We start from the raw sequence: 17,777 nt of genomic DNA, 5'->3' as shown, positions 1-17,777 counted from the left end.
GCATCCATCATGTGGTTAAACTGCAACCGAGAGGTCAATCCCAAAAAATCAAAAGTCAACTGACTAAGGATTTCCTCCAGTCTTCTGCTAAAGCCACAGTGAACAGTGTATGCCAAAACCTGTTGTTTCTACTTCAGATTTCAATGCAGATTTCAAAGAGGCCTTTACAGACCACGTCAAGGGAAACACTGTACAAATATTGTTCATTCACTGGAGAGGTGCTGAAGGTTTTGAAAGGGAGAGTGCCACTTTCATTAGCCCAGTCAAGCACATTTACACACTTCCTGGCAATACAGCAACTGTGCAGCTTCACATGAGGGCTGTGTGCATATCTTCCCTTCCAAATCCCCTCTGTGGCTTCATCTCTGCTGAGCAAATCCCAATCCCTGGGAAACCCCTGTGCAGCCTCTACTTGGTTCACACAGGGTGAGAGGAGCTGTGACCTCAGTTGAGGGTAGGGAGCACATCTCAGGGAGGAGGAAGAAGCTCTGGTAACTGGTCCTGCACAGACATTTGGAGTGCCCACCTGCATGATGTCCTGTAGGCTTTCAGTGAAGGATAGCTCAGCCTCCACCATGTAGAACTCTGCCAGGTGCCGGCGACTTTGTGAGTTTTCCGCTCGGAACGTCGGACCAAAGGTGAACACGTGGGTAAAAGCCCTGCAAGGTGACAATAAACAGGTAGGTCAGGTTCAGTACACAAGTGAGTCTGTTACACCTAAAGCCCTCGCTTTTATCTCAGGATCTAGAAACAATGATGTTTCTATTTCATCTTTGACCCATTTAATGGCACTGCTGAATATGCCACTGTTATGTTCCTTTATCCAGACATGGAGAGGACTTATTCACACCTCTTCATGACTCAGGGAGGTTGCACACACAGTATTCAGCTTTCACTGTGCACAAGTTGTGCTCAGGACACTTTTTGCAACTGTGAGGGAAGAAAAAACAGCATTCTGCAGAGCCAGATAACTGGAGAAGCACCCAGTCATCACACCAGTCAGGCTCTCCTTGATCACATCCTTTCTTGTTTCTTTGGTTGCAATGTCTGACCTTCATGGGTGCTGTGAGACCCCAGAGCACAACAGAGCAGAAAGTGTCCGGTAGCTGGAGTTGCTGGGCTGCTGCAAACATGAAGGGGTGGTTGGTGAAGCCCAGCAGAATGGATGCACGGTGTATGGCTTGCAGTCCCCCTCTAGTGGCAAGACCGAAGTTTATTGCCGAAAGAGCCTTCAAGATAATCAACTGGGCATCGTCCACACACCTAAAAATGGTTCAGTTAAAGGGTCCCTACTGCAGAGAACACATCTGGGATATTGCTTGGTGCTAGAGCAACCAATGCAATTCTCCAGCCACCTTCTGGAGAGTCTATTTAAACACATCCTCTCTTGTTCTGCAGTCATGTCATGCTGTGTTTCTACTTCCCTTGTAAGAAACCTTCCTATCCAACACCAACACACCCTTAAAAGTTTTAGTTTTATGTGGGAAGCTGCACTACAAGCAATACCTTTTATACCATGGGCATCCTCAAGCCAGCGAGAGCTTCCCAAGCAGATGCCATGACAGCAGTGTTTCCCCTCTTGCTGCATGGGAAGCAAATCATGACTGGGGAAGAGAGTGAGCTGCTTCAGAAAAACCATGAACTGGGCAGCTGCTATCTTTAGTACATCTTTAACTTGACGTTATTTTCAGCTGTAGGCAGCATGTAAGAGAAACAGAACCCAAGCAGTAGAGATTAAGCACAGTTTGACGCTCATGAAAGGATGCGTGCTAATAGCTGGGGTTGGTATTTGGCTTGCATCTTGCTCTGCCAGCTTTCAATTTAAAGAGGATGTTCACTGAAGTTTCTGAACAGGCTAATTTTGTTAAACTGAAGTTTAAATAAACAACACTACAAAAAGCAGCATTTTTCCTTTGCCCCTTATGGAGACATCTGCGCTGCAAATAAAGGAACACACACATTCTGCTTCACTCATCTGTTTCCTCATGTCACATGTTGGTTAAAGGTTATGATCCAAAGAAAGAGCACTTTCTTTTTCCTTGAGTTGCTAGTAGTAAACACACCAGAAGAAAGTTTCAGGTCAAGACTCAATATGCAGCCTGCCTGTAGGTTTCTCTTCCCCATGGTTCTGCTTTCCTCCCTCCAAAAAATACACTTTCTGTCTCTACTTTGCCCCTGTACCTGCACTCTCTCATACACGACCACAGCATCTATGACTTTAACCAGATTTTGCAGCAAACATCTTTCCTCAAGCATCATTTTCAGAATGCCTCTTCACTCTGCTGCCTTTGTTGCTTGCTACGATGTTACTGTGAAACTTCTGCTGTCTCTCTATCATCCTCTTTCAAACTGCCCTGTGCTATAGCGCCTATAAAACCTCATCAGTGTTTAGATAAGTGATGCACCAAGACTGTTACTCAATGCACAGGTCACTATTATATCATAGGTTCCTTGTGATCCCTCATCTGTAGCCACCTGTTGTCTTGGGTTATACAGAAACACATGTTCTTCCTCAACAAGGCCGTTTTGGTTTGTTTTCTTCCCCTGCTCCTACTGCACCTGGCACAACAAGGTCTTGGATCCAAAGCTTAAGAGCCTCAACTGCTATAGCAGTACAAACAACAAATATGAAAGAATGAGTCATGCTGTCAAAATTGTTTCGTGTTTAAGGCAGAACTGGTCAAAACCTTTTGCTTGGTACGTTGTGGAGGCTGGCCTGCAGTGGAAAACAGGAGATACAGGTTCTTGTTCTATCTGTCCCCACGTTTCAGGTTTTTGCTAAAATATTTCAATTTTAGGTTCTTCAGTTAAAGACAGAATTTTCCCTAAATACATGAATTTAGTCACAAGTTCAGTTTGTGGTTGAGCCAGGATCAGACATAGGACAAAAATATTTTGAAATGCCTGCAATTGCTGAAGTACCCATTCAGGTCTGCTCAGTTTGATGTGCAGGTTTCTAATCTCTCACTGACATGAAGTCCTCCAAGTAACACTTAAAACTAAAGTGTGACGCTAGCTGGCTAGCAGGAGATCCTGTCCCACAAAACAACAGTCTGGCTTCAGCAAGAGACACACTTCTCTGCGGCTGTCCAGGCACAGGCACTGACATTCAGTCACTGTAGGTTACCATGACAGATGACAGTCTCCAGCAATGCAGGCTACTAAGAGTACTTTGAACTGTACTTATTTCCTGCTGAACAGCAGCCCAAGCATGATGACTACTTACTTATTTTCCAAGGGGGTTGCCAACTGCATGATACCTAAAAGTAATCAAAAATAAAAAATACTCCTCAGATTGCTCCAAGATGTCAACTATGGTCAAAGACTTCACAGTCACAGATCAGTTTTGTACTACAAGAATAAAGCCTCTCTATGCCTGAGACAGAGCTTTTGGGGAGGGTAAGTGCAGAACAACTGTTCCTGTTCCCACAGGAACCAACTTCTGTCTTTTCTCAGCTCTAGGCATCCTGTTAGAATGAATTTTCTCTAACCTGTAAACTGAGAACCACCTATGTTTACAAAATGAACCATTAGCACTGCAACTCTACGGACTATTCCAGAGTGCTCAACAACAGTAAGGGTAAGGGCTTTGTGATAGCCTGTAGAACCTCATATCACTGGTGTGGGGCTGAGTTTGCCTGCCTGCCCCTTGGAAGAAAGGAAAAAACAAAACTCCCCCCCCCCCAATAAACAAACGTGCAGGAAGGGGAGGAATCATTCATTTCCCAGGCTAATTGTAAAGGAGAAAGAGACAGATACAAGTAACTGTGAGAACTTCACCACAATCCTGGGATCCTGGCAAAGGGAAACCAGCCAGATGACATGCTGGCAAAACGATCAAAGGAGCGCAGTAAATGCAAGTCATCTGGTAACAACAATGTAGCACTGACCAGAGGCCTGGACATAACAGAGAAACACAGCTAAAAATATATAGTCCCTGTTATCAACTCCATGCGTGAACAATTATTTCCATCCAGGCATTTATATGCTGTTTACTGTGCTCTTCCACTCAAGATATTAAGCAAATGCCTGCTACACAAATCCAGCCTTTATTTGTACTTCGTCTGCTATAAAAAACATATCTGTGATTTGATACACTGCTGTATCACACTGAGAATGTATAAATATGTTAGAAAAGAGGGATGGCAGCTGACTCCACTCCAATTTCATGGTACTGAGGGCAAAACCAGTAATTTTGTTCTGTGTGCATTCAGCACCTAGCACAATGGAGCCTCAGTCCAGGGCTGTGAGTCCTATGCTCTACGATGCAAATAATTAATCATTTAACATTCCCAGACCTCTGCAAGACTTCCAGTATTTAAAAATAACTTAAAAATTCTGGTTAGGTCTCCAAAAGTGCCTAGGTCAGTTAGGGTTGTGGGCACCAAAGAGTCTTTAAAAAAAACAAACAGTAGTGCTAATTCCTCATCTCCAACAAAAGCACGCAGGAAAAGAAAAAAAAAAGCCTAATAATCTGTTGAGCCTTTTCTCTTAGCCATTACAGCAGAGCATTAACACTGCCCTTGTATGTGCTACCAAAGAATACAAGAGAAGCTTTGAAAAGAGCCCCTTTGCAGTCAGCTTTACCCAGATCAGAGCTCTGGACAGCAAGCTCAAGTGCATTGATGCAGTTCACAGGCGCTGCCGGGGTTGACACCAGAAGAAGGCATAGAGCCGCTTAATTAATTGCTCCCTTTCTGTAACTGTATTTCACTCTGTCCTGTTCTCTGGGAAAATTTGAGAGCTTAATGTGGAGGCCAAGAGAATACCCATGGCACTCCCTCCAACACACTGAAATGTGGCAAAAGCCAGGGCCCATCCTGCAAAACCCTGAGCTTGCTCATCCCAGCCCAGCAAAGGGCTCAGCCACTTTCCAGCTACAGGCTTACAGGAGTGCCTTTGGACAGTGAAGCAGCACCTGGCAGCATTGTTGGAGCACAGCCGTTCTTCACACGGACGGTCACTCGGTGGAGGCTCATTTTTGCACAGACTGCTCTTGTGTTCTCCACCCTATGAACACTCAGGAAGGGAGAAACTTCCCCTTTCCACCTTTATTTCACATGCTACTGAAACAGTCTTCTGAAGTAGCCACCTCTCTCCCTTTGGGAGCTTTCTGCCACGCACAATGAAAGCTCATTTCATTTGAGTTCGTTGACAATTCATTATAGAGGCAGTGATAGAAACCAATAGAGAAGTAATAAGTATCCGTGCCCAAAGCTGCTTCAAATTGTTCTTTTAATTAAACTCCTGCAATGTTTGTAGGTCTCACTGTCTCTGCCTTACTGGCAATTTTTATGCTGCAATCCAAATAGAATTAATTGTGCCAATGGTTCCCAAGCCAGGAATGGATTGTGCTCCTTTTCTGAGCCAGGACTCCACACTGCTACCGAGATAATAAAGACTTATTTGTGCTGTCGAACCAAGGGGATATAACTCTGAACAAGGCGATTAATCAAGAAGATGCAATCCCTGCACAGTCAGCTTACAGCTCATGCCGAGGTCACAACACCACAGCAGTGACACAGCTGGAGGCAGAAGCTGGTTGCTGTGACTCAGGGCTAAGCACTAAACCACACCAGTACACACAGGGAGCAAAGATGTTTTTCAAAACTTAATCATCACAGTGACTCTTAGAGTAAGCCATAAAAATACATTACCAACATGGCAGGGGGGAACAATTCACTTAGGGTGAGAGTGGTGCCCTTGCTGTTACCCCAAAATACTACAGGTGTCTGCATATACACAAATAATAGTGATTACTCTGACAAGGTCTGCAGTGAAGAGTTAAGCTGAACAGTGACTTGTGCAAAATCCCATCTCTGGCCATGCTAAATGAACACAGCATGTGACCCTTGTACATTCCCCTACACCATGATCCACCAACCTCTCCCAGTCATATACACGCTAAAATCCAGATTGCAAGAAAATCTAGAAACAATTCTAACCCAAGGACAAAACAACAGATGATGTCAGCAGAGGAGGAAAGAACAGCAAGGTGACCCTAAAGCCAAGGAGTTTAGCTTTGTCAACCCACTGTCCTTTCCCTTAGGAAGGGAAGAAGTTAATAAAGTGAGCCATCTGATTTAATTCCACTCTGTTCCAGCATGACCATATTAATTCTGAGCATGGAGGACCTGCCTCCTCCGTTGAAATAAGCAGATGACTTTGCTCAGCTGCCAGGAGACACTAGTTGGCTGCAGTGTTTGACCCAAGCACGACTGGGACTGTTCAGGGATGCTGAAATTTATATGGTGAAAGATGTTCTGGTTCACTGCAAAAAACCACACACACAGAGACAGCCATTCAAACACATCAATCCAATGTCTCCAGGGTCTAGCTTTTGGAGGAGCTGGAAACCCAGAGCTCCTAATGATGCTAGAGAGGTACAGGTGCCCAGCAGTTTGGAGAAGAGGTAGAATATTGTACAGAATATCTACCTAGAGCTGGGTAGACTGTGTTAAAATAAACCCCAAACCATCAGAGTTGGACAGAAATACCTGTTTTTTAACCTTAATGTAAAAATAATACTCCCCTTACTATTGTTTGGTGGTTTGGATTTTGCCCAATGAAAGTGAACTTGTTTCTGTTGAAAAGGAAGCAGAAGGGACTGGAAAAGAAGCTTTAAAAAACTCCTCATAGGACATGCCATTTCTGTCTGCTGTCTGGGGAAATGCAGGTGAGAAAAGCTGCATTTTGACAAGGGCTTTTGTAGCAGTACGTGAGAATTAGGCCTGGGCAGCAGAGCTGGTGTGCTGAGTGCTAAGGTTTCAACTCATGCTGCAACAAGATGGGACTGTACTTCCTTTTGTAAGCATCCAAAAATAGAAACATAAATTAAAAAAAAAAAAACAACTGTCTAAGTTCCCAGACAGAGACTGGGAAGTGCCAACTTCCCCCCCAACCAGTCAGACTGAAGCAACGCAGCAGTTTCCCTCGCTGCAATCTCCAAAGGGCAGGGACCCACAATGCCTGAGAGGTTGCATGTGCACAGCACTCTTCTGCCACACTCCAGGACCACCTCTCCCCTTGCCATAGCCTCTGCACCAGTTCCAGTAGCAAAATACAGAAGATGGGACAAAAATCCTCCCTAGGTAATCCACTTCTGCTTGAAAATGATCCAGGCACACTTGAGTAATTAACAACAATATGACCCATATACCCTAATTATCTGGCAAAGCACCCAGAATTTTGTTTATTAAACCCCAGAGCAGAGCTAGGCACTGGATTGTTAGCCTACAGATGGCAGGAGAATAGCGGAAAATTGAGACAAAGGACATAAGTGTTACTCAGAGACATAAAAGTTGTCTGCTCCAGGCTCAAAGACCACATCAGCCTGGGTTCTCCACCCTCTTATGCAACACTGTTTTACTTTATTCTCAGTGGAGTCTTGTTTTGTCCTAGTGTTGATGTTATTATTTCTAATTAAAGTCAATAAAATGACTGATTAGCAATGAAAACTCAAGCTGGGTTGATGAAAGCCACCAAAGTAGTTGAACATTTATTGAAATTACCATTTCCTATGCTCTAGCTAACAGAGATATTCTACAAAGAGTTACACAAAATGTTTCGAAGATTTAAATAAAACAGGGAGTAAAGACGTTTTTCAAAATTTAATCATTTCTGTGACTCCTACTCTAAGCCATAAAAATACATTACCAACATGGCAGGGGGGGAAACAATTGGGTTAAATCTTTTTCCTTTCAAAGTGGAAAACCCCCATGTTCTCTGAAAACTGCTTTTTAACACCCATGAAGAAGATATTTTCTTTAATTTTTGTTTTTCAGATGAACATGGATTTTATGAACTCTGCAAAAAAGAATCACAACAAGAAAATGCATTGGTGGGTGCATTACTGTACAAAAGGACTCACGGTTTAGGTCAATTCCAAAGTTTGGGTGTAACTATTTAAAATCTCCAAGGTCTACAATTCTACAGTAACTAAAAGTAAGCAACTACACAAAAAAAATTTCTTAAATCTGTATTAAATAGATCTAGCCTTATTCTACCGCAGCACGGTGACAGCAAATTGGAGAATTTTAGGGCACGCGCTAATAGATTTGTGTATCTATTTTAAGGAAAGCTGTGGGAGCAAATAGGGATGAAGTTGTCTAATTTCACATCTCATCCTAAAGCCACTTCTCAGGGCATAGAGGCTCCCTGAGAAGCAGGAGATGCAGCCTGGACACAAGGCACGTTCATGCTCTTGTGAGCTATCAAGTTTGCTACAGAGCCACGAGCCACTGATGGCCAGCTGAGCTGCAGTGAGAGGCCACCTGAAGCTTCTTGCTTGCCTCAGTTACAAAGTAAAACAAGTTTGCAGAAGTAACCATGAATGTGGCTACTACAGCAGGGGAACATGCGGGCAGAGGGTTATAACAGCCCTATTGTAACTCACAAAGCCACAGCTACCTAAGCCCTTGCAGCTCTCCTGGTGGTGTCTGGGCACATGGTGAAGCTGAGCTGCAAGGCCCTACACAAACGTGGACGCTGGGCTCTTCTGACACAGATCCTACAGTACCTACTACTGCTTGGAATAGGGATGACAAGATATTCAGAGAAGGAAAAGGGACTGTGCACTGGATTCAAGACAGAAATATGATGCTTTTGCTTAGCTTCCTTGTAAAAGGAGGACCAAAAATCTCAGCTGATGACATCTTTCACCAGATGAGTATACAACCTGTTCTTCTGTTGCTACCTGCATTTCATTTTTACAGCCAGCAGATAAAACGAAGAACACATAGTCCAAGACTGCTGGGATTGTATTCAGCCCCTCCATATGTGGATCCCAGCACATGGCTGACCCACAGCTACTGTCAGCACATGCTCACTGTGCTTCTTGCAAGTGAATTACCTGCTTCCCCTCCAAAAAAAGTGGAGGGGAAAAAAGGACCAACAGCATATCCATGCAGACTGTAAAGCTCCAACCAGCCAAGCAACCCTAGACTCACTGTTGTACCTACAAAGTTCATGTATTTGGCCTCCTAGTAATACGAAGTCATTAACAATCATTGCAGCAGTCATGAACCAGACTGAAGCACGCGGTAATTGATTAAAACCAGACATGTCACAGTTGCTTTTTATAGATCCAATTAAGTGTCAGCCTAATTAATGGAAGTTAGTGCGCTAATTATAAGAGTCTGCATTATGAGTCAGACTCAAACAAATGTTGTGCAAGAAATGTCAGAGATTTTTTTCAGACATCCAAGATAAATAATTACACTTATTTTTGTTGCTTCTTAGCAACAGGAATGTTATACAACTGGACATCATTCCTGCAGCTGCATTCAGAAGTGTTTAAAATTGTACAATGTAGAGCAAATATTTGCTTAAAGACAATGGAATCTGTTTCATCATTAGCAAGTCATTTTGGAATCAAATTTTAAAACTGTGTTTGCCAGACTGCTGAAAATGAAGCCTCTTTTATGGAAGGCAGCCTCAAACCCATCTCTTTTAAGCTCTGCAGTGTTTCCTTGAACACCAACCAAAAATGACAGCACTCCCTCTTTCATTCTCCATCTCCTCCATGCTTTGAAATGCACTAAAGTACTGATGTATTACAAGTGAAATCAGTGGGACTTACGTACCTTTTGCAATCAAAAGAAAATTCACCGAGTTCAGCTCTCCACAAACTCAAGGAGACCCAGCAAAAATGGCCTGAGTGACTGTGATTTTTTTTTTAGAGCCTCTCTGCAACCGGAAAACCAGTTGCAGGATTACAGAGAATATGTGGATTTGGCAGAACAGCAGCAAAATACATGATGATTTAGAAATCAAGGGGGATTAATTATGTCGCAGCTAAACCAAGTTTGATAGCTAGGCATTAACAGGAAGAAGTCAGCATGAAAGGCTGAGATTTTACGTTAGTAGAAAAATACAGCTCCTGGGGATGTTAAACTGAAACTGAACTAGAGAGAGAAATCATCAAGATGGTCTTATGCATGAGATAGGTGGAGATGAAAATGAGAATGAAGCCAAGAAAAAACTTAGAAGGAGAAAATAACTCAGGAGGTCATTGGTCCAGTCCGCTGTTCAAAGCAGGGTCAGCTAGAAGGCCAGACCAAGCTGCTCAAAGCTCCATCTAGCTGTGTCTCTGATGAACAGTACAGAGTTTCTCTCAGCAATCTTTTCCAATGCTTGACAGATTTCTTCATGATTTTTTTTCCCACCTATATCCACTCAGAACTTCTCATTTCAGTTTATCCCCATTGTCTCTCATCCTCCTGTTGTTCATCATTGCAAAGAGTGGGCTTGTCTTCTTGATAATCTCCTTGCAGGTCCTAACAGGCTGCTATTAGGTTGCCCCTCCCATTTGCAGGGAACTTCAAGAGAACGTGAGATGAACAAGAGAGCAGAAACCTAGTGAAGGCCTTAAAAGGGAAAAGAAACAGAGCTGGGGAGGGCAAGGAACGTGGAGATAACTTATTCTGCAATTTAAGGAAGGGATAGTTTCCAGAGCTTCTAGGAAAAGAAATTTTATTTAAGCTCATGATGCAAAAGGCAGAACAGACAGTGCCTGGGATGAAAAGTTGCACAAGGGAAAAACACTGATGTAAACAGCATTAGCAAGAGGGGCTGAAAGGAGAGGAGTACGTACAGCTTGTGGGAAGTGCAGATGGGTGAAATGGGAAACAAAACAAGAACAAAAAGATAACTACAGCCAGTGAGCTGTACTTCTTGACAACAATTGGCTTTGGCTGTCTTCAGTATGCCTGAGTCATCTTCAGCTGTCACAGACCCTCCAGCCCAGTTCAGGTCCCCCAAGGGGCCTTTATCCTCACTGGAGGATCGAGGGGGGGCAAAGAAATACCACACAGACTTCACAGCAAACCAATGACATTTAAAACCAGATATCAGGACACACACAGTCCTACAGACTTTCACCACAAACATTGGTTACTGACTCATTCGCAACTGAGGAGACTAAAGCGGAGAGCTGTATCACTGAATAAAGACTTTTCTGGAGACCTTAAAAAGCCCATAGATTTACAGCAGCTGACAATGATTCAGACACCCTGAGCAGACAACCTAGATGCTGTCACCGCAAAGATGAAGCACAATGAAATGAGAAGTTGTGCCAACTAGGCCGTTTGTGTCACACTGAGAGACGAGATGTACTTCTCTGACCTTGCCTTCAATAACAAGCACAGCAGACAGTCAATAAATGAAGGAACATCTCTCTCCCCACTTTCCTCAAAAAAAAAAAAACCCTCACAAACTATAAATGGCTCGGTGTTCTCTCCTGTGATCAGGAATAACACCCCAAAAAGCCCCACCGTGAAATGGAGCCCTGAGCCCTGGACAACATGCAGGCATGGGCACTCACCCTGTAGTCTGCAAGGACATGGAAAATGTGATTCCAGATTCCTTTGGTCAGTCTTTTCCATACCTCCCCTTCCCAGTCTTTTCCAGCCGCAGTTTGGAGGTTGCTCATGAGCTCTGTAAAGCTAAAAGCTAACCCCAAAGAGACATGACTGCCTACTTGACCTTCTGTTCCCTACTACATACAGCCCCCATGGACAAATTCCTAGTTGCCTCTCATACCTACCCTGCTCCACCTCTGGTTTCTAATGGACTTCTGCAGGATCTGTCTCTGTGCTCCCAATGTCCTACAAAAAGTCACAAATGGATTTGGGTCAAGACTGGATGGGGAAGGTTCTCCCCAGCATTTCCATCTTGGTCTCCTCCCACAAATTCTCAGGGACCAGGTGATCTTGAGAGCCTTAAGACTGCAATAAGTCAAAATTTTATTTAAGACAAAAGGAATTTTTGAAGAATAGATCCTTCTCTGGGCATGACAAATTTAACCTGGCTAAAGCAAAGGGTGAATTTCAATGAATCAAATCCAAAATAGATAAATCTTTACTGTTTTGCCTGCTTTGTGTATTGGGAAGATCAGAATATTTCTGTTTTGGGAAAGAAGACTCCCACATTTTACTACTCTGAAAGCGTCCTCACACCTTCATTTGCCAAGCAGCTCTGGTTACTATCATGCATTTACAGTCTTTAACCATATAGGAGTCCCATTCACAGAGCAAAACCCAACTTGCCAATCAGAGATAAAACCTTAACAGCATCTTGAGGGTTTCACAGCATCTCGCGTCTCTACTCTGCCCTCGTAAGACCTCACCTGCATCCACTTCTGGGGCCCCCCAACGTAAGAGGACACAGATCTGTTGCAGCGAGTCCAAAGTAAGCCACAATGATGCTCAGAGGGCTGGAACACCTCTGCAATGGGCACAGGCTGAGAGAGTTTGGGTTCTTCACCCTGAAGAAGAAAAGGCTCTGGGGAGAACTCAGAGCCCCTTCCAGTACCTAAAGGGGCTAAAAGATAGCTGGAGAGGGACTTTTGACAAGAGCATGAAGTGATGGAACAAGGAGGAATGGCTTTAAACTGAAAGAGGGTAGGTTTAAATTAGATATTGGGAAGAAATTCTTTACTGTGAGGGTGGTGAGGCACTGCAACAGGTTGCCCAGAAAAGCTGTTGATTCCCCATCTCTGGAAGTGTTCAAGGCCAGATTGGATGGGGCTTTGAGAAACCTGAGCTAGTGAAAGTGTCCCTGCCCATGGCAGAGGAGTTGGAACTGGATGATCTTTAAGGTCCCTTCCAACCCAAACCATTCTAGAATTCTGTGCTCTAGAGGGTCTCACAGCATCTAGAGAATTAATGCTGTATTCACTATGGTGCTTTTGCATCTAGAAGAGCTATATCTATTTTTGAAGACTGAAAGGATTTAATATCACTTGAGCTGCAGGCCTCAAACACTCAGTGTACTTAAATAACAACTAAAATAAAAGGAGCAGGTTCCCAGAACAGTTATGTCCCATTATGAATAAAGATAGCTTATCTAAATTTAGATGGCCCTGGATCCATTTAAAATGCCCATAAGAACAACACACTACTGTAAAATAGGAACATGAAGTACTGCATAATGAAGAGCATTGATTTTTTATTTATCCATCCTTAGAGAACAAGGTGCATCTGAGTGATAGCAGTGGAAAAAATATTTACCACACAGGTCTTTCATCTGCCCAATTCAGCTTTCTGCTCCGTCCCAGAGCAGGCTGTGTACTATTTAAAGGGAACAGAGAGTGAGATTGTATTTCAAGTTAATCATTAGAATCTATATTCTTTCTTTGGACTTATTTGATTTGCGGAATTACATCTTTCAATATAGGTCACAGCGCAGGACAGTCAATTAAGTCTAACACATACAAATGCACGTCATCCCATCTTCTTCCAGGGACACAAAAACTCCACCCCCCCCTTACAGTTAAATAAATCTCTTCATTATTAACTTTCCCCAGCTAATGTCTGAGATGACACATAAGTCGTTGGCTGTCAAGTGACCTGTGCTTTTGTCACAGCAGACAGAGCACAGGAAATATCCTGTCCTTTGAGAACCTTTAGCTTGAGTATTCAGCATATCACAGACACTGAGGTGGTCTGAGAAGAGACAGTGTCTCTCAGAGGGAACAAGCCGAGTAGAAAAGAGCTTTCTGAAGAAGTTCATACGTTTTGATTTATAAGCAAAACTTGCCCTTTGAGCAATTTCGCTTCAGCTATTTACCAGCAGCCAATTAAACTGTGCAACAGTGATTAGACAATAAACTCCATTAGTTCTCAACACTGGATATGAGGCAAGAACAGCAAATACTAAGACTATTAGAAATACAGAACATCCATGTGAAAAGGCAGATCTTTCAAGGTCACATTTTCTAAAGCTAGGATTTTATCCCTCCCACCTTCAGATTACCACTGGACAGTAACAAATCACTTTAAAAGTGATTTTGAAGTAACTATAAGTGCATGAGGAACCCCCTTGGCACTTGGCAAACAAGTGCAGTGCTACCTGACCTCTCTGATAGGCTTTATCAGCCACTCAGCTGGTAAGCAGTGATTTGGCTGAAGTACCATGTCTGAGGAGAACCCGCACTGCAAGTGCTCAGAAAAATGTGCCTTCACGCAAGGGACTGTGCTGATTTCACTCCCGCTGTTCAATGTACTCATTTAGTTAATTTATTGGGAAAATACAGTGTAGAGGAAGACCAACCCTCTTAATCAAAGGGAACTGTCTCTCTGACAGACTGACACTTTCACCCTTAACAATCTTAGTGAAACATTAAAAGCTTAAGGGTAATTTATTAATCAAAGTCAGTATTAGTTATTTTACTGTGATCGCTTTAGTAGCTAGAATGAAAAAAAATTAGATTTAAGCAATGAGTTTTTTTACGATGAAGGTGGTGAAGCACTGGAACAGGTTACCCAGAGAGGAGGTACATGCCATGTCTGGAAACATTCAAGGGCAGACTGGATGGAGCTTTGAGCAACCTGATCAAGTTGAAGACAACCCCGCTCATTGCAGGGGGCTTGGAACAGAAGATCTTTAAAGGTCCCTTCCAAGCCAAACTGTTCTCATTTTATTTTATGATAAAGCATCAAGTGTGAAAACCATGACACAAAAGAAATGACAACAGAAGGAAGAAACACAACAGAAAGACCGAAGAAGACATAAATAGGAAGCTTGGGGGGGAAAAAAAAGGAGAAAACAGAAAAGGACGTGATAGCTAAAAAGAAAAAGATTTTCTTGCTGAGACATGCCAGACATAAGCAATAACAAAAAGACCCTTAAGGTGTCTAGCAGTGACTACCAATAATCCTACAGTCATTCCCATGAAGATTACATCTCCATCCAATGTTCCCAAAGCATGGCAAGCAGAAAGAGACTCCTAGTATTTAAAAATGGTTCATGGCTCAGAATTAACAAGCCATTTAATTTTCCCCTGCCTGGGCTGGCCTCTCACACCATCATTCAGCCACTGCCACTCAATTCATTTCTGGCACATACATGACAGATATCTAATGGATACCAACAGGGCAAAACCACCAACTGGGAAAATCCCAGAGATCAAGACAAACACTTGTCATTTTGCTCACCCTGCCATCACTTCCAAATGGAGCTGGCCAGAAACCGTCAGGAAGGCAGGCACATTGAAGAAATGCGTCTTTTCTGCAGATTCTCTTACCTCACTTGATGCCTGTAAGCCAAAAAATGAGCAAGAAGTCAAACTATTAGTGTTCAAATAAAAAGCTCAGCTCCCAGCTTATTTTTCCTTTTTTCAAAGCATTGATTTTCATTTTCCTACCAAGGTTAACAGGGAGGAGGAAGGGAAGACTATCATTTGGAGTTTGAAGCTTCATAGAGTATTGCCTTCAAAATTCAATTATAAGCCTGATGAGAAAGCGAAGAAGTGTTTTCTGTGTCAGTCACACTGACTTTTAGCAAAAACTTTTAAAATCAGTGTTACTTTCTTTTCATGGGCAAATGAATTTGTTTCCATTGGAAAAAGACAAACACTAATAAAAAAATGGAATGCAATATCCTCTTAGGACTTGTTATTCAGTCTTCAAAAAAATCAGAACTAAAACAATACGGAGTTGGAAAAATCACAGCTTACACGTTATAGAGGTGCTGAAAAATAAACTATGTTTCATTGTAGCTTTTGAATATTTTTTCAGGTCATCAGATATTTTAAGGATAAAAATCTACAGGTAATGGAAAATTTAGCAAGTTCAGTGTTTCATTATGAAAAACTCCCCCCAAAAAAGAGTCCCATTTAAGTAAAAGTATTTTGTTCTTTAATTTACAGACACAAAATTAAAATTAGAAGATCTCAGTGTCGAGCAATTTAAATGTCACTTGCACAAAAGGGCTGTGCTTCACCATTTCCCTGGCATAAGACAGCAAGGAGGTCTCATGGCAAGGAAAGTCACAGCTTCAGGGCTGTGTTAACACTGCCAGCAGGTCAAGGAGGGGTTCCCTCCCCTCTGCATAGCATTGGTGACTTACCGAGATCACTGGGTAAAGCCCTTGTTTCCCCTGTACAAGACATGGACATACTGGAGTGATATGTCCAGCAAAGGACACAAAATGATTAATGGACTGGAGCATCTTTCATATTAGGAGAGGTTGAGAAAGCTGGGACTGTCCAGCATGGAGGGAGAAGAGAAGGCTCAATTTATATATTTGTATAAATACTTATAGAAGGGAATGTATCAGACTCGTCTCAGTTGTCCTCACTGAGAGGACAAGAGGCAATGTGCACAGATTTTAAAAAAAGACACAAAAATGAATCTGAAATCAAGAATAACCTTTTTTATTTATTGAGGGTGATCAAGCACTAGAACAGGTTGCCCGGAGAGGCTGTGAAGTCTCCATCTGGGGAGATATAAAAAACTCAGTAGCACAGTGTCCTACGCATCTTGCTCCAGCTGACCTGTTCGAGCACAGTGAGATGGATTAGATGATCTCTAGAGGTCACAATTCTGTGACTTTCAAAGAAATATGAAGATTAATGAGATTTTGTTTCAACATCTATATTTCAATGTCATCCCTACGCTTTGGAGTAACCAAAGGTTCAGGACAAAAACAGAATGGAACTTCAAAGCTAATCTGGGGTTTGGCTGATCTACATTTACTTCCAAACGAAGACTTTCTTCTGAAATAAGTTTGAAATACCCACTTTTTAAAGCGTAGTTCCTAGGAGTTATGCTAGCTCAGCTAAGTATGTCACTGCCTCCAGCCACCCCACTCCCCACCTTGCTCTGTCACAGGGAGGTGCTTGGGCTCAGACTTGTTTGCTAGCCTTTGATATTCTACAACCTGTCATTTTTCTCAATGAGTTGGAAGGTGTTGCTTTTGTTCTCAAAAAGCTCTGCTGCTCATTGCAAAGATAAAACAGTGACTGCCAAAGACCTAAGATCACAAGGCAGTTTTATCTCTTCACAGCATCACACTAAAGAAATGAGCAAGCTTGCCTTGTTCCACAGAGATCCATAAAGATACCACAATTGTAACCCCAGGACTGCTTCCTTTGTTTCAGAGGCTTTTGCAGTTCTAAAAAAAACCAAACACCAACCCCAAGGATGCAGAAGCAGGCCCCTATTGTTTTCATCAAATAAACCCAGAGTATTTGCTCAAAAACAATAAGGATATTAATAAACATACAAACATCCGCATACTGCAGCCCCAGAACGACGGTCAGAAGACTAAAGAGAACAGTCATGTACCACTCCAGTTTCTCTTACTGCAAGCTTAGTTCAGCTATATGCCTTGTTTCACCAGTGAAAAATCCTACCTAATACTGTAGGATGCAACTTCTAAACACTGAGAGAGACTGGAAGCATGCAAAGAATAGAAGAAATCAGCCATGAAATCTCATTGCTTCCTCCCAAATCCACAAACTGGATACAACTGTCTCCAGAAGCTGGGGCTTGGTTTATTTATAACAACTCTGTGTCATTTTTCATTCTCCAAATCAGATGTAATCTCAGAGAGACATAGAGAAAATAGGCACACAGTAAGTGACTGGAGAAGGAATGAGACAGTCTAAAGCTCAACTGGACTTCTGAAAACCTGCAGCCAGTTTTAGAGGCCACTGAGAGATCCCACGATGCATGTCTGCATTGTGAGCAGCACCTGGATGGCTCCTGACAGAAGGTGAAGAGTGAATACAGCAATATTTTACTCCCCCATCACCATTGGATCACCTCGCCTCTCCACAGCTGCCCACTTTCTCTCCCTCCTTTTGAGACACAATACTCAATATTCAGTGTTGTGAGCTGCAAAAGTCAATCCACTTGCTATGCAGGAAAAATTAAATGCCCCCCTTTTTGTTCAGAAGGGACTTCTTCAGCACGGGGATATTCCATAATTAGCAGTTGTACGTTTCACGTGTACAAATATCAACTAATTCACTGGAGGTGGTTCCTCCACTT

General features: G+C 42.7%; 1 protein-coding gene across 2 annotated transcripts in view; it reads right to left on the bottom strand.

The window, feature by feature from the left end:
* Positions 1-17,777, bottom strand: part of NARS2 (asparaginyl-tRNA synthetase 2, mitochondrial) — a 52,286-nt gene that overhangs the window by 20,110 nt on the left and 14,399 nt on the right. For both annotated transcript variants that reach the window (XM_027665645.1, XM_027665724.1), the window contains exons 6-7: positions 14,937-15,037; positions 527-659 (exon numbers count right to left, since the gene is read on the bottom strand). In XM_027665645.1, coding sequence (XP_027521446.1) covers positions 527-659; positions 14,937-15,037 — 234 coding nt within the window. The remainder of the gene's footprint in view (positions 1-526; positions 660-14,936; positions 15,038-17,777) is intronic.

This window comes from Corapipo altera, unplaced genomic scaffold, assembly GCF_003945725.1.
Source record: "Corapipo altera isolate COAL_440 unplaced genomic scaffold, ASM394572v1 0, whole genome shotgun sequence".
NCBI classification, from domain to species: Eukaryota; Metazoa; Chordata; class Aves; order Passeriformes; family Pipridae; genus Corapipo; species Corapipo altera.
Note: the sequence above shows the minus strand (reverse complement) of the source record. Positions and strands in the feature narration are given on the sequence as shown.